Source organism: Tinamus guttatus, unplaced genomic scaffold (genome assembly GCF_059628265.1).
Source record: "Tinamus guttatus ecotype Peru unplaced genomic scaffold, ASM5962826v1 Tinamus_guttatus_pri_ptg000035l, whole genome shotgun sequence".
Classification (NCBI taxonomy): Eukaryota; Metazoa; Chordata; class Aves; order Tinamiformes; family Tinamidae; genus Tinamus; species Tinamus guttatus.
Window position 1 is genome coordinate 5,762,551 of NW_028288569.1, and position 22,837 is coordinate 5,785,387.

General features: G+C 39.8%; 1 protein-coding gene across 2 annotated transcripts in view; it reads right to left on the reverse strand.

Moving 5' to 3' along the window:
- Positions 1 to 1,434: 1,434 nt before the first annotated feature.
- ALCAM (activated leukocyte cell adhesion molecule) overlaps positions 1,435 to 22,837 on the reverse strand; it is a 107,383-nt gene continuing 85,980 nt past the window's right edge. Inside the window, exons 7-17 of one of the 2 annotated variants that reach the window (XM_088533737.1) lie at positions 20,584 to 20,711; positions 18,666 to 18,795; positions 13,402 to 13,514; positions 12,506 to 12,641; positions 12,282 to 12,419; positions 10,579 to 10,707; positions 9,827 to 9,865; positions 9,411 to 9,528; positions 7,747 to 7,803; positions 3,503 to 3,619; positions 1,435 to 2,254 (exon numbers count right to left, since the gene is read on the reverse strand). In XM_088533737.1, coding sequence (XP_088389863.1) covers positions 3,532 to 3,619; positions 7,747 to 7,803; positions 9,411 to 9,528; positions 9,827 to 9,865; positions 10,579 to 10,707; positions 12,282 to 12,419; positions 12,506 to 12,641; positions 13,402 to 13,514; positions 18,666 to 18,795; positions 20,584 to 20,711 — 1,076 coding nt within the window. In that variant the 3' untranslated portion in view covers positions 1,435 to 2,254; positions 3,503 to 3,531. The remainder of the gene's footprint in view (positions 2,255 to 3,502; positions 3,620 to 7,746; positions 7,804 to 9,410; positions 9,529 to 9,826; positions 9,866 to 10,578; positions 10,708 to 12,281; positions 12,420 to 12,505; positions 12,642 to 13,401; positions 13,515 to 18,665; positions 18,796 to 20,583; positions 20,712 to 22,837) is intronic. The other variant, XM_088533741.1, reaches the window with a different exon arrangement.

A 22,837-nucleotide genomic window follows, 5' to 3' on the forward strand; every position in this document is an offset into this window, starting at 1 on the left:
ATGGATAGAAACATTAATTCTTTTGCACTCTTGGTTCTTGAAACGTGCCTGTAGTGACCTTTGAGCAGGGAAAAACCTGGCTCCTAGGACTGACGATTTAAAGTGCATAGAAGATCGAGCAGAATCCCATTAGGGCGAGGTGGTTTTACTCCTTTTTCATAGTTGTGGGGGTTGAAGGAATATGTTTCTTCTCTCCCCACATTCCCAGACAGTGGTGCACAAATTTTCAGCCCTTCCCTATGCCTTTCCTTATGATCGTTGGAGGTTTCTTCTCCGCATTTAAGAATTCTTTGTAGTGTTATAAACAAAGACCTTTGATTTTTTGCATACTCCATCACAGCATCCTACCACAATCTTTCCTTCTTAGAATTATTCCCACTGCATTTTTAAAAAAATGCATATCACTTGGCAGTGTTCTCGCACCAAAAAAAAAGCTATATTTCTATATAAAGTAACTTTTTTTTGTGTGTTCACGTTTTATTTTGGAAAAACAGGTGTTTAAAAATTTTAGAATTTTTTTAACAAAATTCTAAAAAAAAAAAATCACAATATTTACAGAGATAACATAATGGCTTAGCCATGCAAAACAAATTACTTTGGTTCTTTTCCCCCATTTTACTTTGGTTTAAATATTGACCAAGATTGTATTTTTTTTTTTTTTTTTGCCAAATAAAACAGTAACAAATTAAAGTTTAGAGGCAAGGTAACAGGATTTTCCCCTCTAATATTTTATACAGCATAGAGTTTATAGGACATCTTATGTATTTAATCCATGCCAATGCACTACAGGAAGCTTTTATTAAGACATCAGTCACTACTGCCCAGACATTTAACATTTTACAAATTTACAAGTAACAGTGTTTTCTTCCCCCTAAATAATGCAAAAGTGGCAAAATACATTTCCTAACGTCCATCTTTATCATTTATTTATTTATTTATTTATTTCTGTCTACCAGTCTATAAAAACTTACTTTTTCCCTGGATATCTGTAAATGGAAACCTGATGTTCGCTTACTCTCCTCTTTCTCTCCATCGAAACTGGCAGCTCCTCTCTTCCTGAAACAACCTCCTGTGTAACACGAAACCTTCTCCCTCCCAAGTCCGTTTTGTCTATTGGCCATTTACCCTAACATGTTTTCTTATCAGTACCATTCTAAAAATTTCCTCAAGCATAAAACATGTTTATAAAGTTACAAACTTGAATGTAACTAAAGATACATAGACATTTCATAGTTACAATTATATGTACTGTTTGATAAATTAGGTACCAGTTAAAAACACTAAAATTATCTCAAGGTGCATTCAATATCTGTAGCGTAGTTAACAAAAACACACAAAAAATATATATATTCTATTTCTGTGGAAAAAAATGCAGCTTTGATATGACGACTTTTTTTTAAAAGGTCTCCAATTCTGACTGGTATCTTTCTGAAAGGAAGAGAAGGTACAGTACTTTAAGGCAGCAGATAACAAAGGAATCAAAACCAATCCAGAATTCCAGTTTCTTACCCTAATTCTAACACAAAAGAGAACCGATAACCTATCGATAAAAGGTGTGTCTTCCTCTAGAAGAAAAGGATCATTAGCCACCAGCTGTCTGCAGGCTGGGAGGTTTGTGTTACATTCCGTGTTCGAGACCCAGCCTTCTCTGCAGAAACTCTTTATTCCCTTTCTGGCTGTTAAGCTTTGCTCGGGGTTTTTTAATTTTCCCTTTCGTTAACAATTTATTTTTGTCGCAGCTGTCATCCTTTCTCTTTATTGAGATTTCAAAGAATAAGAACAGAGCTTGATATTTTCCTTAAAGACAATCTTACGCTTTAGGTACTTGCTACAAAGCAGAGGCTTCACTGATAACAATCAGAATTAGACATGTACCTGCTCAAAGGGTGTCATAAAAACAATTGAAATAAAAACATTACACTATACATCAGATTAACAGCAACTCCCAGAACAAAGCCTTACAGTGTATAAAAATAGCTACGTAAAAAATTTACATAAAGGCAAACAAAAAGAAATCTTCAGTGCAGACATTTACAAAAAAATATTTCAAACAGAACACAACATGGTGACCTATTATCATGGCTGTTGCCAAAATTAGTTGTATTTTTTTTTAACTTGAGATAATTGTGTCTAAAATCCTTGGAAAACTTGATAGTATGGTCTGTTTAATACTTGAACCATGAAGAGCTGTCACTTCTTTGTATAGGTTTAAATACAATCCACGTTCATGCTTCAATTGGTCTATACGTATTCTCTGCAAACGTAAAAGATAAAGCCAGTTAATCATCTTTAGCTTTAAAAATGTTGACTAAGGTAACTGCTAGGTATCTACCCCCCAAGTAAACAGCCACATTGATAGTATTTTCCTCTGCCATTTAATGAGAATAACTATCTTACACGATGAGAATAGCTGCTGGTATCTACTGGTAAAGTGGAATTGCAGAATTGTTACTGGGGAAAAAGGAAATTCATCTGATTGATAGGTAATGCATTTATGGACAGCCTTTCATTTATGAACTGCTGGTCTTAAAAATCAAAAATTTGTAACAAAAGACCATGCTGAAGGCTGAGGATATTATTTGAACGGCTGCATTCAATAAACACCCTCCAGCTCATTTCAGCTCTAATCATCTCAAGATTGCAATGTTGTAGAAGGTATGATGTCCAAGGGAAAAAACAAAAGATACAAAGCAGCCCCTATTAAAGATAGTGGAGGAATTTCCTATAGAACTGAAGTGGAAACCCTGGCTTTGTGCATTGCAACATTTTCGAAATTCACCTGTGTCCCACCTCACATCATTCACAGGGCTAATTTTGGTCTGCCCGATTCCCTCTCTCGACGTAGGAAAACACTTGCATTTGTCAGGGAAGCCCCCGCAGCCGTGCTCCACCTCTTCCCCTAGCAAGGCATCGAGCCGCCTGGGGAGTTCTCAATAGTCAGTGTAAGAATAAGCAGCAGTTTACACCTCCACGAGGCTCCGCTGCTCGGAGCGGGGACGGGATGCAGCTGCCGTGTCCAGGCCGCGCTGCGGCCACGGCCGGTGCTGCCGGTGCCTCGCGGTGCCCTGCGGTGCCCTGCGGCCGCTGCTGCCTCTGCTCGTCCAAGTCGCACAGGTCCCGCTCCGGGAGCCTGGCAAACCTGCTGCGTTGCTGCTAGCTTAACGTGCAAGGCCTGTTCCCAGGATAACATCGATGAGGGTGGCTTAACGCAGCGTTTGGAATGTGCAGCAAAGGAATGGCTTTGTTCTAAGAAAAGTTTCCTGCCTCTTGCCGTGATGAGGACCTAGAAACTGCTGTTTTCCATACAGGGCAGGGGGTGCTCCTGGGAACATCCGGTGTCGTGCCTAAGCACTTCTACCACCACCCGCGCATAGTCCACGCACAGGCACGCTGCAAAAGGTTAACAGCAGAGCTCCGTGTCTCCCCAGAACGGCTTCCGCAGGGCAGCGCGCGCTCCCGAGCGGAGCGGGTCCGCATGAACACCGCAACACGCGGCACCCACCTGGAATGGCGGGCGACACGGTTTGTCTCTTAAGCTTCAGATTTATGGTTGTTTTCTTCGAGTTTTTTATTTTCTTCTATATTTCCAAGATCTTTGTCTACATGTTTTGATGCTGTCCTATAAGGAAAAGGTCATTTTTTTTTTTTGCATGTCTACAGCATTTGGTCTATACGCACATTAATGACAGTTTCCGCTGTCGATAAAGAGCAAATTGTTCCAGTTCTCCCCCGAGCACAGCAATAGGCTTGCATGTGTCTGCAAACAGACCCAAAGCACCAGCTTCTCGGCTGGAATTAGTGCTGCAGGAAGCATTGCAGCCCACCTGTGTAAATGTGGCTGTCTTGCTGAAGAATTCAATGTTATTCTGAGCTAGCTTGTAGCTAATATTTAGTAAGGTTAAAACCGGTTGTGCAGAGCCATGTTTCTTGACAAATTAATTGTGTAGCTTGTTTCAATAAACAAGAGTTTGCTTTAAGGCGTACTCAAATGTGGACGTGTGCCTAACATATCTTTATCAACATAGCAATCTTTTGTGTACTTGTAGTAATTGACTTTCAGAGCCCGTGCCAAACGGAGGCTCTTTTAACTGTGAAGAAATTAATGAAAATTCAGGCAATGCTAGGGGAAAAAAAGAAAAAAAAATCACTGTCTTCTAGATCTGTGCTGCTCTGACTGACAGGCTTTGGGTAAAGAAGAGATTGTGCAAATGTCTAAGGGGGGGTAGAAGGAGTATGCCTCATTCAGAAGAGCAGGTTGTCTTTAATATGAGTAGTGGAGATGAATTAATGAGTTAAGCGCTTAGTTTAGCTGAGCACAATAAAACCAATAAGCTGCTCCTTTAATGTGAGCGAAGTCTCACTGTCAGCCAAGGTGAAAGATTCCTGCAGTGCGGCGATAACATTTTAAAGACCACAATTTTTAAAATGTAAATGGGCAAATGTGTTTGAGTGGGACAAAGTAAATCCCTTGTGTCAAAGCAGCTTATCCTGCACGCGTTTTTCTCTGTGGATAATTTGTTTCCCTTATGGAAGCAGTAGTGTCTGTTGTGACAGATTCATGCATATGCTCACCCTTGCTTCGGGGTAAGGGGCCGCAGTGACACTGACGAGCAAAGTGCGACGAAGACACGGGTTGGAGGAGCGTGTGACGGGCCATGCTGACACCATGCAGGCCCGGGGGGGCGGGTAGATGATCTCTAGGGGTCCCTTCTGCGGTACCTCCCCACCGCGCTCGCTCTGCTCGCCGCCAGGGCAGCGTTTCCGCGAGCCGCCTCCATCCGCGCGGAGGCTCCCGCAGCCCTCAGCGGCACCGCCAAGGCCCTTACGGAGCCGCGTTGGACACGGCGCTCTGGTCTGAGAGCAGCTCCTTCCCGCCTGCCTCCATGCTGTAACTGCTTCGGAGATGCCCACGGCTCTCCCTGCTGTTCCCAGGCTGGCTGTTGTGTTCACGTGGCTGGTCAGGAGGCTGCTGCACAGAACAGCTCTGCCGAGCAGCCCCCTCCTACAAACATCCAAGCTCCTGCTTGGCACTGACAAAAGTAACTTTAAAAATTGTCTTACAGTGGCACATTTCTATTGTGCAGTAACTTTCTTCTGATATCTCAGAGCCTGAGACTGAATCTGCACGGAAGGATGCAAGATAGGGCAAAGAAGAAAATCCAGTGCTCTGCTGGAAACTGAATTTCTTTTGAGAGTTTAATAACCTTCTACAAAGCTCTTTTTTAATTATTCTTAAAAAAAAAAAAGGAAAATTAAAACCCAAATGTGTTTGCTTTACGTAGCACACACAATTTGCTTGTCATTTGGATGACAGGTCTCCTCTACAAGCAAGGCTTTCAAACTTGGAGACAGCAGGAAAAGAGAGGATGTGCTCAAATGATCTAGGCTCAGCCATCTCCCCGAGCTGCAATAAACCAGAGGCTCGAAAGCTGTATCAATCACAGGTGCCTGCCCTGTTCTTGCACTGCCTTATGTGTCCTCTTACGTGGGGCCCTGGGGAGAACAGAGGGGGCTGGTGTGGCTCACTGAGAGCCCCCTTACTGATCTGCCTCCTGCATCAGGAGCTTTGTAGTGCCTGAAATAATAAACTATGTGGAATTTAATAGATAGTTATACTTAAGAGCTGATATTTAATAACTGGAGGAATTGTAACTAGCATTTGATTAAGTTATTACTGTTCATGATTAAAAATGGGAGCTTAACCCACGGCACTGGTCTTGCCCTACTCTTTTAGTTTGTTTGGCCATAGTTTTGTGAATTTTGTTAATTATATTATTATACAATTATATATATATTTATATAATTTTGTTAATTATATTATTATATTATGTAATTATATTATGTGATTATATTATGCAATTCTATAGGTTATAAGGTTATAATATAGGTTTATTTATTACATATCATCTCAACTGTTCTTTTTGATTCAATTGTATAACAGAGCATTCTAAGCTCTTGCTGTAATTATGGCTGATATTTTATCTGTGCTTGCCCTTCAAGAATAAGCTATCCTCCAGGGATCATAATCAAAATCTCCACCTGTAAGCAGTACTAAAATGAAGTTTTATTTTTCTATTTCAATGTGTGGGGGGAGGATGTTAAGGGACAGTTATTTTCATGCATCTTTCTTAGATATTGTTCAAAAACGTAACTGTTAATAGAAAATGTTCTTTATCTCCGTTGTTTTACCAGCTTTAGGCTAAACATACAGACTGCGTGTAGCTTACTCAAAAATTGTCTGTGTGTTTTGATTCCCACTGTGTTTTAATCTCAGAGGCTCACCCTCAACTCTGCACATGGAAGAAAAATTGTAGTGCTGTTTCTCCTTGTTACCTGAGCTTGTAATAATGACAGGTAAGAAAATACACTTACATGTAGTTCTGGGTGCTAAAGCAAGAGCCATGAATTTCATTTATATTTACCTTACTTTTGAAAGGCATGTTAGGCACTCAGCTAAACCGTTTTGACAGGTTTTTGTAGGAGCATTATACATCCAAACTTGGATTATTTGCGAACTCTTTCCATTTCCCCCATTTTGACTTCCACCTCTTCCAATTATTTTCAAATCATCAGCAGAAAAAGAGCACAGAGATTAGAAAAATATTCCAGTGATCAAGGTCTAGCTGTTTTTGCATTAAATCTGTGCCATTTTATACAAGATTTGTGGCATTAACTGACACTTTCAGAGATGTTTGTAGCTTGGTCTTCTCTGAAGATGGCAATTGCATAAGAAATAATGCACGTGCCAGCTCTCATACAGAACACAGAGCAAGTTTTCTACGTGCTTAACCTGCCACATTTGATATTGCATGTTTATTTCCTATAAAGTATCAGCAAACACAACTGCTCTGCTTCAAGTGTCTGATTTCAGCTGCAATGTGACCATGTAGTAACACTCCTGGTTCCTGGTGCCTCAGAACAACTCTGACAGTGCGATGCGCTCTGAGCGTGCGCAGCCTGAAGGCTGCTGCTGCTGCAACTTCAAATTTGCCAGCTGAGTTTTCCTTCACTCCACTTTAAATCAGCTTCACCTCGCCCTAGCCTCATGAGGATAGAGATATGTGCACCTCCAAACCCCATATGCAAACATGGGACGAAGGTCCCATTTAATGCAAATCTTACATGCCTAGAGAACAGGGCTATAGAGGCATTATATTATTATTATTACTAATGCATTATTATACGCAGATGCATTATTTTCTTTCTAAATCTTTCTTTTCTTCTTTTTTTTTTTTAGTACTCTGAACTGTTTCTGGCAACATGAAAGCTTTGTAAATAAAGGATGTACAGAAGATGAGAGTACCAGAATTGCTCAGCTGAGGCATGGCAGAGGAACTTTGTTAAGAACCTGCAAATGCTAAATTATACACTGTTTAGTGCAAGTTAGTTTAAAGTATCCTTCTGGAAGCAGAGGAGAAATCCTCTGTCCGTGGCCTTCTCTCAGATGAAGGAGAGCCATGGCATGCTGAGGGACGTAGCTTCACACGAGGGGGCTGGCTGCGGCGTGTGGAATACAGATGAGTCCCTGATTTACGGGATAACACTCGTGGTGAAAAGAATGTGGCAATAATCAGCTTTTGTATCAAGTGGAGCTGAGGCAGTGAGGCAGTGAGTAACTATGCAAGTGATTTATTGTGAATATATTCCAAGGGTACAAGTATAATTCCTACTTAGTGCAGATGACAAGACAATAGAGGATTATACAAACCACAACACCAATAATGAAAAAAATAATGTTTTTCTTGCCTCGGCAGACTTGGAAAGTTCTGTGCTGCTGCCTTCTCAGACTTTCCTTTGGCGTCACTTTGGGGATAGAGATTAGGTGAGTTACTGTTCAAGGGCAGGTTAAAAAATAACTACTAACTCTTGGCCTGTGTGGAGATGGAGGCCTGTGATTAGACACAGGTTGTGGCTAAAGGAATAAGGTGCTTTTTTGCAAGGACAACTTTTACTGCTAGGCTGTAATTTGTGCTGAAAACTTTGTGAGAACAGGTACTGGCACACTGCTTCTTCCTGCAAGTATGGCATGCAGAAAGCAGGGTGGCTAGCAGAGCAACTCAAATATATGCTGGGAAGATGGTCAACCAGGGAGCATCAATTAAATGTTTTAGAGGCCAGCCACAGTGTATTAAGTATGAAGTCTATTAATTAACTATAGAGGAATTCTGTTTTGTTCCCAGTGAACCCGTGTAATCAATCCTAACCCTGATCTCTACTGTGAGCTTATAGAAAAGAAACCGAGCATGAGGAAAAGAAGAAAAAGAATGTTGTCCATTTTAGAATATGGTATATCCTGTCTGTGAATCTGAAAATGCTATCTTAAATGATACTTAAATAGCTACTCTCAGTAAGTTGCCAAGTTTCTTGTCAGCTCTCCCACCACTGCATAAAAAATATACTTTACCTCTCTGCCTGCCTTTTACCTTTACCACCTCTTGAAACAAAATCAAATAAAAAAATCCCACAGAGTTTCATGCTTCAACTTTCTCATTTTTGAAAAGCAGTGTCAAACAAAAACATTTATTATGAGAATAATGAAGTGTGGGAGGAAGAATTCAACATTACCATTACTTTTCAATTTCTACCAAAAGAATCATATACTTTGCATAAAATAATGTGGTTTCCTTTTTTTTTTCTTTTCTTTTTTCTTTTATATTCTCCTGTATAGTATTTGAATGGGGTTCTGTACTTGATCATTCTTTATTTGGAAAACTGGCCTGAAGTTCTCCCTGCGGACAAACACCTGGGGATAAGGACATACGGATATGGCAACGGCCACCTTTAGCAGGATGGACAGGGCTGGTTTCTTTCTGACACCATCCAGCTTAGTTTCTGAAGTGAGCGTGCGTGATGGTAAACTCAAAAGCAAGGTCTCGCTGGCAAATCCTGCGCTACGCTGAGGATGGCAGAAACGCAGTGATTTGGATGGTGCCATCTAGCTGTTCGCAACACAAGGTTTAGCTTGTATGTGAACAACTGAATTAAGCACCTTTCCATCCTGAGACGGTTTAGGCTTATTCTGTCATTGATTCCATTTTTAAAGCTAAGAACTATTTAGCTTGTAAGTGAAGATCGTTTCCAGCATCAGTGAAACCACACGGAGGGGCAATCCCCCGGGTAAGTAGCAGGTACAGTATTTACATGCAAGATTTGGGCCTTGCTTGTCAGGAAGCAAAGCTTCACTGGCTGTGACTGGACAGGGGAAGAGGTCTGAAAACCTCTGTGTCACGTTAAACATCAGGACGTGCCACAAAGAGGTAGCAAGTTTCCTTCCTATATGCAATCAAGCAATGGTAACATTTTCCCCACTCTACTGAAATGACTGCAGGAAGTTAAACAGGTATATATAGGTTTCTCCTTATGATTATTTTATAGAATAATGTAATATCAAAATTTCCATAAATTCTTACTTTGATTTCTTCACGTAGAGCCAGTAGACGACGCCTGCAACCAGAGCAGCCAACAGAAGACCAACTACAATTCCCACTATTAGCTTTGCTTGGTCATTAACCTTTTCTCTATTGTCATCTGAAACAAAGAAGAAAAGTTAATGAGGTGAGCTATGATAACATACAGCATTACACAATTTCTACAAAATTATGTTTGAAAACAAGAAAGGGGGTCAGAAAGTAAAAAAAAAAAAAAAAGAAGAAGCAGGGTTCTTTAAAATATTTAAAGCTTCAAATTATTCACATTCTTAGCCAGTCATGGCATTAGCTATTTCACATCAAGTCCAGGTGTGAGACACTGTGTAAAGTGACTCTACCTACGTCTTGAACTAAGGCACTCAAGAGAACGGGTTAGGGAGCTGGAAAGACATACATACCATTTCTATCCTCGGGCTCATCATATTCTGGAATACTTACTGAAATGAAAAATGTTAAAATGAAATTAAAAACAAAAAATGGGTTGATACCAGAAAATTACTTTCTTTTCATAGGCTGCAGTATTTATCAAAATAGTTGTCTAGTTACAGCAGTGACAGAAATACTGAAACTTACTGCTACATTTGCCAAAAAGCAAGGTGATCAATCTTAACTTTAAGTGGGAATCTTTGCTTTATGGCTGTAATAATATATCATATTGAAGAATCTTATTCAAAAACTTTAATATTAGTCTCATAAATACGTCCAACTATGCATTTCCACATTCCCCTTTCATAAACAGTAGTTCCTCCCTAACTTTCATCATTAAAAATGGACATTTAATTAAAAGCTAGCATGGCTGAATTCTGTTCTGAATCAAGTCTTACCAGTAATGATAAACTATAAATCTGGGGATTATCAGATGACAATCACTTAATAAGAAATGAAAGGCAAGTTTTATAAATAATATATTGCACACATGAGACAGCTTAGTTAAGACGACTAAATCCTTTCCTTCGGACCTCACCAATAAAGTCTATGTACTATTAATCTAAGCTGGTTTACTGATTGCTTGACTTTTTAAAACAGAAAGATTTTCTTGACCGACCTTAACACTGTCAGCACTATGCAGTCCTACTCTTCACATGATTACGAAGGCAGATACTTTATTTGAAACACCAACTTTAAGGAAATGGTCTTAGAAGATACTCACTAGCAGAGACATTCATGGAGGTTACAGTCCTTTCTAATTGATTTTCTGCAATGCAAGTTAAAGTCACATTCTCTTCAGGTGCAATTATAATTTTACTGGAAAATCTTCCATTAACGTATTTGGTCTCCTCTGTCTATTTTTTTTTTAAACAAACAAACAACAACAGAAGAACATTAGTACCCTTGAAATTGCAAAGAACCTGTATTATGCACTGGAAATGTTTGGAAGGAAATTGTTATCAACTCATACTTTACTTTAGAAAGCAACAGAGTAACTTAAAATATCAAGTAAAAATATCAAGTAAAGGAAAAGACTGTATGCAACACCAAATATTCAATTGAAAATATTTTCAATAGTATTGAAGGCATTCCTTTCTCTCTGAAATACTCAATAGTATTTGAAAGTATTTTCTTGAAAATATTTACAAGAAAATACTCTGGCCAAGATACAGAGTTATGTCTGTATTATACCTTGTGTCAACAAGACCGTTGGTAAAGAAGCATTTTTTTAAAGAAATGTAATCACATTTTGTATTTATAAGACTCTAAATTCTCATTTCTCTCAGTCTCACTGTTTTGCATTTATATCCCCTTATAATAAGAGTAATCCCTGCAAATTTTCCACTTTCTGACGTTCAGGCTCCTCAGTCATTTCTACTTTAAGTGTTATTTGCCAAGCTATGTGTAGTACCTGCAGTATCAGCACTGTGACGTGGAGCTGTTCCTTAAATTGGCTGTACATCATTCTTAGATTAATACAATCTCCAGAAAAAATACGGTCAATTATGTATATAACTTCAAGACAGTTCCTGCCCTACAGCTGCAGTGAATGGACACATTTTGACCTTGCACACTTGCTGACTACAGCCAGACATCATTTTTGTAGGACTAAAGCAAAACCTAATGGGATTAGTAAAATTTACAGAAGGTCTGTGCATTGCACTTCCAGGCTCTGATTGCTTGTATAGAACCCTAATTCATTTCTCCTGTTGAAGCAAAATGTGCCAATTCTTTGTGTGTGATTTGGTAATTAATGTGAAAATACTTTAGACTGCTTATTTTCCAGGTATTTTTCCTGGTGTGTATGGGCATTCTTTTTTTTTTTTATTTTTCTCCGCATGGATGACTGTGTTATAGTTCTCTTACCAATGAAAAGTAATGGGTATAATCACACAAAAACCATCACAAAAATAAGGATGAAAATTGCAAGATCTAAAGTGATCCCGTTGATCATGTTTTCTGAGTTGTATAGTCCACGGCATTTCCCCCAGTCAGTGCCTACATCAAGTACCTGTTTTCTGCAATAAGTTGTATAGCTCCATCATGATGTATAAAGTCGTTATGCAGTGGCAAAGTCATCACATCAACCAGATAAAATGGCCAAGTACACTCAATTAAAATGCACATTTAATTTCTGATAATAATAATAAATATTATAAATATATTTATTAAAATATCTATTAAAATAATAAATAATAATAATTAATTTTCTTTTCCCCTAGAGCTTCAGTTGTGTAGCCAAGTGGATCTTCTGTGCCTTCAGCTGCTACATTCAGAAGCCCTTTATCATCAGAAATCATCCATGTAGGTACAACGATCACAACCTTCTCCTACACCAAGTGCCATTAATCTCAGCACCTGGAAAATTTCCCTTGGCTTTAATTCACACCTATCTTTTTGTGAATAAGTTAATAGGAAAGGTACTTGCTTTGTTTAGGATGCTTCCAGTACCAGTAACTGTCCATTGCACTGCTGGTTTGGGGAAACCTTCCACGTGGCAGACAATTGTTTTAGACATTTTATTTGTGTCGGTTTTCTTTGTAATTTTGACTTGAGGTTTTCCTACAAGAACAATATTATAATTAACCATTTTGTTAATTTAACACCGAACAGGACAATTACAAATCATAGCTTTGCTGCTCCCTTACCTTCTACGATAAGTTTAAGTGTCTTGCTTTTCTTTAACCCTTCAACCTCCTGTAGAATAGTCTCACAGATGTAGTTCCCAGCATCCTGATACTGAAGACTTGAAAACGATGGCCTTGTTTGCATCCTGATATTGTCCTGGTAAAGGGAGGAGTTAGTCTCTACGGATTCTAGCCCAGAATACAATATCTCTTCATGCGCTTCGCTGGATTAGACCCTTAGGGCTCAAGTACTGCCCCCCTAGCAATTATGTTTCAGAAGGTGACAGAAACATAATGGCATGAAAAACAGAAACTATTGGAGGTTCATTTAAACCATGATCCTTCTTCAGGATCAAATTTGCTTTCAAGAAAGGGGCATACGTGCGATCAACTGTTTGTTCCGGGCCTTCGTCCTGGCCAAAATTACTACTGGTACGAGCTGTGATAGGAAAAAACTACCTATGATAAGTAATCTTTTTTACCAGGCACTAAACACCCAGTCACCAGTATTTAATCTGTCAACCTGCTTTGTCCTTTCATCACATTTACAGGAAGCAATAAAGAAACAGAAATCTGTGGCTCACAGTAATTAACAAATTGAAATTTCTCCAGTGGGGCTACCCTTCTAATTGGGAACTGATTCTCAAGGGCCTTGTATAGACCATTTTAAAAAGCACTTGATCCCTACAAATGTTACGGTAGGCATCCAAAATTACTTATCTGCATTTGAAAAATGCAGAAATTGCAGTAACTAGTCATCAACTTGAGTCAGTATCTCTTAATTTAGCAACAGCACTCATTTTAACATATACTTTAAATCAGGTCCAATGAAAATGGCTTGATCTCTTCCAAAACACTGAAGTAATGGCAGTAATCTGAAGAGATGAATACTTAGATAAAGTATATGGATTACTAACCTTTATCCAAAACACAGTGGCATTTCTACTAGAAGAAATCGTGCACGACACAGGCAGGGCCTCTCCGATCTGTTTTGTGACTTCTCCGCTAGGAGTAAGCTGCAAATCTAAATCTGCAACATGAAGAGCATTTATGAGAAGGCTTATCTCAGAATGCTGTCTCATTTCAAAGCCTTAACAAGGAAAGGAAATCTGACTAATTGCACTCATTAAATTCACAATTTTTTTCAATACAATCTAAGTCAATTTTAGAAGTAAGGAAGAAAAGAGATTATTCTAAAATAGGCCTCGTACAACACTGATGTTCTCGGTGCAAGTACAGGCTAAAAGTTAAGAGAGAAACTTCACTGATCACTAGACAAACGGATCCCTTTTTTTGCACTTTGTAGTACTGAAAGGAGGTACAGGAAGCGGCAGGAGTCCTTCAAACAGCTCTCTGTGCTGCTTGAAAGGGGAAGCACAGATTGCTCTGAGGGTAGGTTGTTAAGAGCTAGGTAGGAATGTAGTTTCAGGGGACGACTCATGCAGGTGGGGCCAGATAATTCAAAGGGTTACTTAGAAGAGCGTGAAGAAGAGGGTGAGAGGACAAAAGGTGGAGTTCAGGAATTTGATAAAGCAAGTTCATTTTTATCCTGAGCATATGGAGAAGCTTTTGAAGAGGATGAGCGTGGATAAGACACGCTGCTGACTGGAAGGGCAAGCTAGACTGAAATATATGGTTGGCAGGCCACACATGAGGCCATTGGCTTCCTTTCTTCTCATTCCTAACCTTGAGAAACACTGTTCATTATCCCTGTGCAGCTCAGAGCCCAGGCCTTGCCTGACCCATTTTGGCTCCAGGGAAATTGCACGGAGTCAGTGATCGCTGCATTGGGCACCAGGCAGGGTGAGACACAATACTGGGAAGGGCAGGGAACGCTCTTTCAGATCTTTCTAGCATATGGATTTGGCTGGCTAGTGCTTGCTTTTTCCCAGAACTTCTGCACTGAAAGAAGAGCAGAGTTTGCCAAGTTGAATGCCTGTTTTGCTCCTATCTTGCCAAAGCACGCAGTGCTCTGGCTCAAAGGCCACGGTGCCACTTGCAGATGTACACACACACACACACACACAGGGAAGGAGCAGCTGGAGTGGCAAGCACCCGTGGTTTCACGGTGAGCACAGCGTCTACTGGAAATGGGCTTCAAAACATTCTGCTCCTTTCAAGCAGAGCCACACAAAGCCTGAGGGAAAACCATGCTTGGGAGAGGAGAGGGGGAGTTTCCCTTAAATAAAACAGCCAACTTGGCTGCAGCTTCATTCAGCAGCTGCCCTGGGCCCTCTGTTACAATGGAAAGCAGGACTGCAGGTCCTGCCTCTACTACTACCTGCAGTGTGACAAGTCTAATGCCTTCTCTCACTAGATCACAAAAACTGTAGCTATGGACGAGTCAAGATCTAATCAAAGAGAGAAAACAGCTTTTTGTTTTGTTTTCTCTACATTTTTGTCCCTCCTTCTCCTGCCTCCCCAAACTAGCAAACTTACCATTTCTTTCACAAGTAGAAAAAAGACTCGGTGAATATTTTTTGTGTATTTTACCAGATGGCTCACAGAATGTTTTTCTTTCTGCTCTGTTATTCCTGAATACATACTGCCACGGTAGAGGGGAGATGGATGAAAAAGCTAAGGATTTTTTTGTTGGAGTGGCACTCTCTCAACACCTACTTAAGCCTTTATTTCTTGAAGCAGACCTCAAAGAAGGTGTGAGAGACCACACCTCAAACTCAGGAGATCACAGAAGAGCACTCAAGAGGAATTCCTGTCACACACATCACAGGAAGCAGGAACTCATTAAATGTTTGCCCTTCATCTCCGGCAAGACTTACACTCAGCCCAGAGCAATCCTTCAATCCTGTCTCTTCCTAGGTAACTTGGCCGTGCCCCTCGCTTCTGGTGGTAGAACTGAGACTGCAGTCCCCCTTGCACGGTGCTGTAGGTTATTACAGAAGTTCAGGCAAATTTGTAATATGCAAGACTAACTGCATAGCTCAGAGCAGAATTTGTGAGGTGATTTATGAGGCAAGTATAGAATTAAGCCTCTGTTTAGCATTGGATTCCCTCTAGGAAGTCTCCATAGAGCAATTTGATTTGGATTAATATTCTGCCAGTTTATCTGTAAGGTCCACAAAGAAATGTGATATAGATACTTTTACTTCTCAACTTACATGCTTCATTAGTAAGTAATCTGTGCTGGGTACGGAAGTATGAAGGGAAAATAATTCTTGCATACAGAAGACTGTCAAAATTCAGCTTCTTAGTGCTTTAAAGAAAAACTTGCTTGCAAGAACTTTCTGTACATTTATGGGTTTGGCTTTGAAACTTTCTTTGCAAACAAACTTCTTATTAGGCACCATTTTCAATATAGGCCAGTTCTTAGTGTGGTCTCATTTGAAGCCTTGCACTGACTTCAGTGCTATCTTTGCATACCAAGTGGCACAGGGAAGAGGCAAAGCCTGTGTTCTGCCTCTATTACCACGTCGTATGTGAGTGGTATGGAATTAAGGGGGGCAAAGCTAGAACAAATATTTCTAATGTGTGGGTTTATAAGCTCTATTGCATGGGTAGGTCTGTCTCTGGGGCTTTAAAGAGGTCTCAGATGGGACACCGTGCTACAGCTGGGAAAACTCCACAGCGTTTGCATGTAATCTCAGCACACCAAGCGTAGCACCAGCCCCCAGAGCCTTCTCCTAGTCTACTGAGAATAGATCTTTTTTCCACATGTGATTCAAAACATGACTTCTCCTATACTTGAGATATGCCTGCAGTGAAAGAAAACAGAAATATCAGAAATATCTATGCAGAAACAGAAAGGAAAAATTTCTAAAACCTTCGAATTTACTGGAAGATTGTGAACCTGGAACACACATTTTAGCAGAAAGGAAGCCCCACTTGACCTACCTGATGTGGCGTTTTGCAGTTCTAGTAAGAGCTAAAGGACTATGGGTGGAAGTAACTGCCTTAGTATGCAGTGCCCTAGTTGACTGATGTAGAACAAAGAAATTTAGAAACAAGAATTGGAAACAATAATTATTATATTGCCCATTTTTTGTAAAAATCAAAAATCTGAAATGCTAAGATCAGAAGTATGGAAATAAAAAGCCCTGAGCTCAGAATGAAAGCTTTTCCAGTGTAACATCACAGATAGGAATACTCATCCATCTATGAAAAAGTAAGTAGTAAAGCAAAAGAGGGTAAGATTCACCAATACAGAATTCAATTTCAAATTGTACAAAAGAAGACAGTAGGATTAATCAGGAATTAGTTTTATTTCAAGGAAAAAATAGCAGGAAGGCATAATTACTCTGATTGAACACCAAAAAAAAAGTATATTAAAAGCCAAAAATACTAACAATTCCTGGAGTATGCTAACAAATTCATGTGAAAGAAAGAAGGAGGGAAGAGAATATTATAAACCAATTTTTGATTTTATATTTTTGATTTTATGACTTTTCCAGAAGAGCTTTCCTTTCAACAGGGCTTGTTACAGAAATGCTTGAGAGCAGCACAAGGCAAACCACCAAAGTACCTTTAAGATCGATTCTGTCTCACAGCTGCAACTTTTTGGGCATTCAGGAATCACAGAAGTATTCCAGGCCACTGCACCTCGCTTAGGAAAAGATTTTACTGAGGATGGAGGGGTTTGTTCAAGGGAAAAACAAAGCCTGAAGTAAGGTGGCAGGGTGCTAGCTGCTTTCAATGCCTTCTGAATAGCTGCCCTAGCTAGCTGCCAGCACTGGAAAGACCTCTGTCAAGAAAATACATGATTCTCTCATACAGTAAAACTCTTCTGACATGCACATAAAATAGCACAGAGATGAAAACTGGCTTCTTATAAATAACCTAGATTTGAAGAAGTCACGCTTTAGAGTGTCTACTTGTGGCAGTCCAAGTAGTCATGCAATCCACTTTGAGCAAATAAAGGGGTTGTTTTATACCACAGCAAAAATATTGACAAGGTCTTTGCACCCAGGCACTATGTGAAGACCCCCTTTGGCACTGGGCAGGCAGCTGCAGCACTAGAGACCTCTCTCCAGATTTAACTTACCCTGATCCTCGGCTGAGGGAATGGGAAGTAAAATAGTAGATGGCCTTATTAAATACAAACTGTTCATTAAATAAAACACGTCATTATTCATGCATGTGCATATTCTATGCATGTTTCATCTCATCAGGAACGAAATTAAAAAAAAAAAAACAGTTATAGCCATATAAAATAATAAAAATATGCCGCAGTAGAAATCATCAAACTTCTATTAGGGCATGAAACACATGATAACGTAGAGTAAGACAAGTGGACAGTACAACGAAACTGGAAGGCTATACAGTCAAATATAAAAGTAGGCAAACTGACTATGACAGTGAACTCTGACATCACCAGGAAGAGGAAAAATCCACCTAGACATCTATTATTTTTGTCGAGCTGTGTATTTTTCTACGTGAAGTTTCTTTTTATGTAGAAGAATGCACTGTAGGAGCATTTAAACATGTCCCTCTGAATTTATAAAATAATACAGGTATTTCTGCTACTAGGAAGACTAGAGACCATCAGTGCTTCCATGGAAAATTATCACTATTGGGCTGAGTCTCATTTCACAGCTTGTGATAGGATTTCCAAGTTTAAGAGGGTTCCTGCTCTTTTTTTCACAAGAGAAGATTAAAAGCAACAGATATGGAGTGGGAGTATCCAGCTCAAGGAACATTACTGAGCTCCACAGCCCTATGATTCTGGGAAAGGCTAAAAAGTGAAACTTCAGCTATGTGAATATTATAAATTCCTAAGTCTCTTTTCTGAATTCCTTGTATCCTGACTTCATTGAGATAAGATGAAAGGATTTTAGACTAATGTGAATTTGACTTTGAAAAAGGACCTTGAGTGATACCACCAGGGGCATCCTGTGTGTTTCAGTTTCAAAGATAGGGTTGGAGCAGAACTGTTTGCTGTGTGTGTTCACAGAGCTGGTACTTATAAAGCATCTGAATATACACGATGCATGACAGGACAGCTGTATCATACACTAGACACAGGTTTCATAAAGTGAACCTGTAACTAAGTCAATAAAATGAGAAAATTGTAAACACCTTAAAATAACAAAAAACAACAACAACAAAAAAAGAAAACAGGACTTCATACAAGCCGCACCACTCTTCTCCCGCAAGTTAACCTGACGCTACCCACAAGTGAAGCAGGTTTGTATCATTACTAAAGATACTACATGCAGTGACTTACAGTGCACAGTGATGGTGGTTGAGTCCATCATGCTTTTGTCCAGCAGGGAGCACTTGTATTCTCCTGTTGCATTTCGTCTCACATCCGTCATTACGTAAGTATCTGAGCTCCTTATGCCTTCTGTTTCTCCCTGTTGACGGAAAACAAAATATTTGTTGTATATAAGCCTGTTTTAAAAACATTTATTTTTACTGAGGATTATGGAATTAAAAGGATCCTGAAATTTTATAAACAAAGATAGACTTAGCATACAAAATACATATAGATTTAGCATCACTAAAGGGCAGTCTCCTACTAAAAATATTAAGGTTTATTTTCTGTTTGATTGCATAGTTTTAGAAGCCATTCCAATAATTAAAAACCTGCTCTTTGAAATGCATAACCAACCTTATTTTAGGAAGAAAATTATTATTAAAATTATTATTAAAATAGAGAACCTACAACTCTAACAGGAAGATGATAAGAAGACAACAGAAACCTGAAACAGTCTACTTAAAAGGTGTTAACAGAAACCACCTTAGCAAAAGCAATTGTGCTTCTAAATCTAAATGTGTCTAAAAATGATACATTTCATTTAGGACGAATCATGAAGTGCATTCCACATTTTTAAACAGCCTAAGCAAGCCCTGTTCAGGCCACATCAGGATAGGAGCCTTTTAGAGTGTATCACTACCTTATACATAGGTATCTACAGAAACTGGTGTTTTGAGCTAGCCAAAATGTTACTTTCCAGCTGTTCAGTTCCCACCTGACTGACTTGCTTGGGTCAGCTTTTGAAACAACTGTAGAATGAAGCTCCAGTGCATATCTCTGAACCCAGGATATTTTCCATGTCTGTCATAATGCCCACGTACCTTGCCAAGAAACCAGTAACTCCAGCTCCCCTTGAGTGAAAGAATTAATTCCAGCTAGCAGATGAGTCAAGCGGGGAGGTTCAGCTTGCTCAGGGTCATCATGGAGAAAGGAAAGATACTGTATGCTGCCTCCCAGCAGGCAGTGAATTCTTGGGATTGCTTTAATTTAAGGGATTGGAAGCCTCAGTTCTGCTCTTGCTGAACCTAAATGCCAACCTGAGGTAAGACAACTTCAGCTTTTATTATCCCTTGCTACTCTTTAAGCATTCAAAGATGCCAGGAGTCCAAAATAGATGAGGTTACATTTACAGAGCTACCTGGTGTTTTAAAAACACTTGAGAGCACGCTGCCTCTTCTGCCTTCTATCAAGATCAGCTCTCCTCATTACCCCAGTATGAACAAAAATTGATCTAATCTACGAGACGGAGAAGCAGGGCATGGGAAGAAGGTAGGAATCTTAGAAAACCTGGCTGTAGATTAGAGCAATCGTAGGAAGATTAATGATTTGTTTTTCATTTTCTGTATTCTTATGTAGTTAGCAGATTTGTTCTACACTTGGTTGCTGTGCTGACACACTAGTTCGTGTTCATGTTGGCAGGCTGCAAAACTTACGTAAACAAAAATTGCACAAAAATTCATCTGTGAAGGTTCAAGAAAATGGCTGACAATTTCCTATACCTTGACTGCTGGCTCTTCGTCTGTTTATGACAACAGATGAGATGATTTCATGTAAAGTGCTAAACTTCTTTTCTCAAAACCACTTTTCTTCTCAAAATATACTATGATGAGAAAAGAAGACTAACAATTTTAGTAGGCCTAACTCCCTAAAAATTTTAAGGCTGGGGGGACAGGGGACGTTTTCTTAAGAATACTTTGCTAACTCTGGTGAAGCAATCTGCAAGAGTTTGATGTAAAGGCCAACAGCTACTTCCATTTTAGTCACATCAAATTCCATCCTTCCTCCCTTCATTACAGCATGATGTGTACGGTGACACAGGGCAACGTGTGTAGGAAGGGACGATGCAGACTATTTCAGGAAGCAGTAATGGTGAGCCAGAACTTACGGGGACGTAGAACAGGAACTCCTGTGGAGGAGGGTTACCGTTCCCTGAGCACTTCAGAGTGATGTTATCACCTTCTTTAATGGTACGACTTTGTGGCAGCACTTGGATAGTCACCTTCTCTGTTGGATCTGTGAAAATAACACTCAGGTTTAACAGCCTTTGCAAAAAAAATCACAATAACATTGGCCATGGAGTATTCATGCCCAAAGGGCACACAACTTCATCATGAAGCAGGTGAGGGTATGCCCATATAGCAGAACTTAAGTTAATCACACTTTCCAAAAGTAGCCCAATCAAAAAACTGCAAAGAAGCCTTATTTTTTAGAATTTCTTTCTGCACCAAAGTACCTATAACTGAAACAGGAATAATGACAACTATTTTGTGTGTTTAAAAACAAAAAACTTTGATCAGTAAGGACAATTTCACAGTGTGATTTCATTATGAGGGATTAACTTGTCCTCTGTGAAGCTTGCTGTTTAGATGATTGCAGCAATCAGAAAAACAACTGAAGTTCTCAGCACCTTTCATTAACATTAAATAATAATATTCTTGCATTAAAAAGAAATAAGAACTGAGGAACGCTACCAAGGCTATTCTATATGCTGATCACTACCGGCTTTCAAAAAGATGAATTTGGTGAACAATAATAGGCTTCTTAATGCAGTCAACAAAACTGTAAATGTAACATACTTCTGTCATGTTCAGTGAACTTGAACTATAACTTATATTTTACTGCAGTCATTTCTTTCAAGCAAACAGGAGTATACTTTAATGCATGCTATTCTTCCTAAATAGAAGCCCAGATTTAATTTTTCAAAAACAAAGTGAACGAAAGTAAAGGAAATAACCTGGACAGCTAACTCTCCCTGTTTGAATTTCAGTGAGCGAACAAGGTCCCCCCAGTGCTGCTGCTGAGCTTGCACTAGGTCGCAGTGCAGGGCACCTCATGAGGCACTAAAACACCCGCGCGACAGAGGAGCGCGACGCGAACAGGGCAGCCTGTGAAACCTGGCCAGCCCGTGCTGCAGTCGCTAAGCTTCCTCTCCCAGCTGCAGAGGGATGAATTATCCGGAGGAAAACTTGAGGGGGGTAATTTGGAAGTTTTCCCCACAGAGACAAGGACAGGATCAGAAATGAAGACAGTTAAACAAGAATTACACCCTTGCAAACCACCAATTTTTCCCACAGGAGTACTTTATCATTGTGCCTGCTGCAATCAACCATGCATAATGTTTTACTTTAAAATATAAATTGAAAAAAAAATAATGATATACACCTCCTCAAAAGTAAATGGCAAAAGACGATCTAAATCATTCTCTAAAGCAAACTGGTCGCCCTCCTGGGGCAGACCCTCCTCTATTCGTGCTAAGGCAGCACGCGGCAGCTCGCTCCCCTGCTCGTGCTGCTGAACAGGAGCAGTTTGGGGAGGTCTCTTTCCCTCTCCTCCTTTGGGAGGGGGCACAAGGGGCAGCTCCTCTGCCTGGTAAGTGCTGCCACCCCAGAGGCACCGGGGCTGCGGCGGGCAGCGCTCTGCGGACACACAGATGCTGCAGGCAGCACGGGGGCCGAACTGCTCCTCAGCTCTCGTTTCTTAGGGAGTTGATCCATAAAAAGCCACTTTTAGCAACAGACCATCACTAGAAAGCTTGTCAGGCAGACGTATCTTTCTACAGAGAGTAATTTTGAGCGCAACCCAACATAGTGAGAGTCTAATTTAGATACCTGAGGTATTATCTGACTGCCTAATTATCTTATAATTGCAGGAAATAACATAAATTACTCATCTTCTGCCTGCTCACCACAGCTGCAAACCAGAGTCCACAACTCCTGCCAGCTAAGCTAGTTATCTGTGGCTAGCACCAAACTCTGCAGGGGCTAATTCACTCTTTCTCTCACACCATGTTAGCAGTGACTTGAAATGGCTATGAAATACTGCAACAACCCTGTGCTAAAAGAAAGCGCTCTTAAAACTTCAAAATAAATGTCTTTCTTAAGAAGAAAAGGATACTCCCAATTTCTGTATCAGAACTTGCTTCAGAGATGCAAAATGTTAAAAAACGTATAACTTCTTTTAAAAAAAGGCTGAAAGGAAGCCTTCCATTTCTTAAGAGGTGGAGTCTAGCATTTATTTTTATCTGCATTACATCTGACTGAGAAAAAAATAAATAAATTGAGAAGGCAGCTAATTAAGATCACTGAACCAAATTCAAAAACAAAACCAAATCAAGACATGTCGTTACTGTCAAATAACAT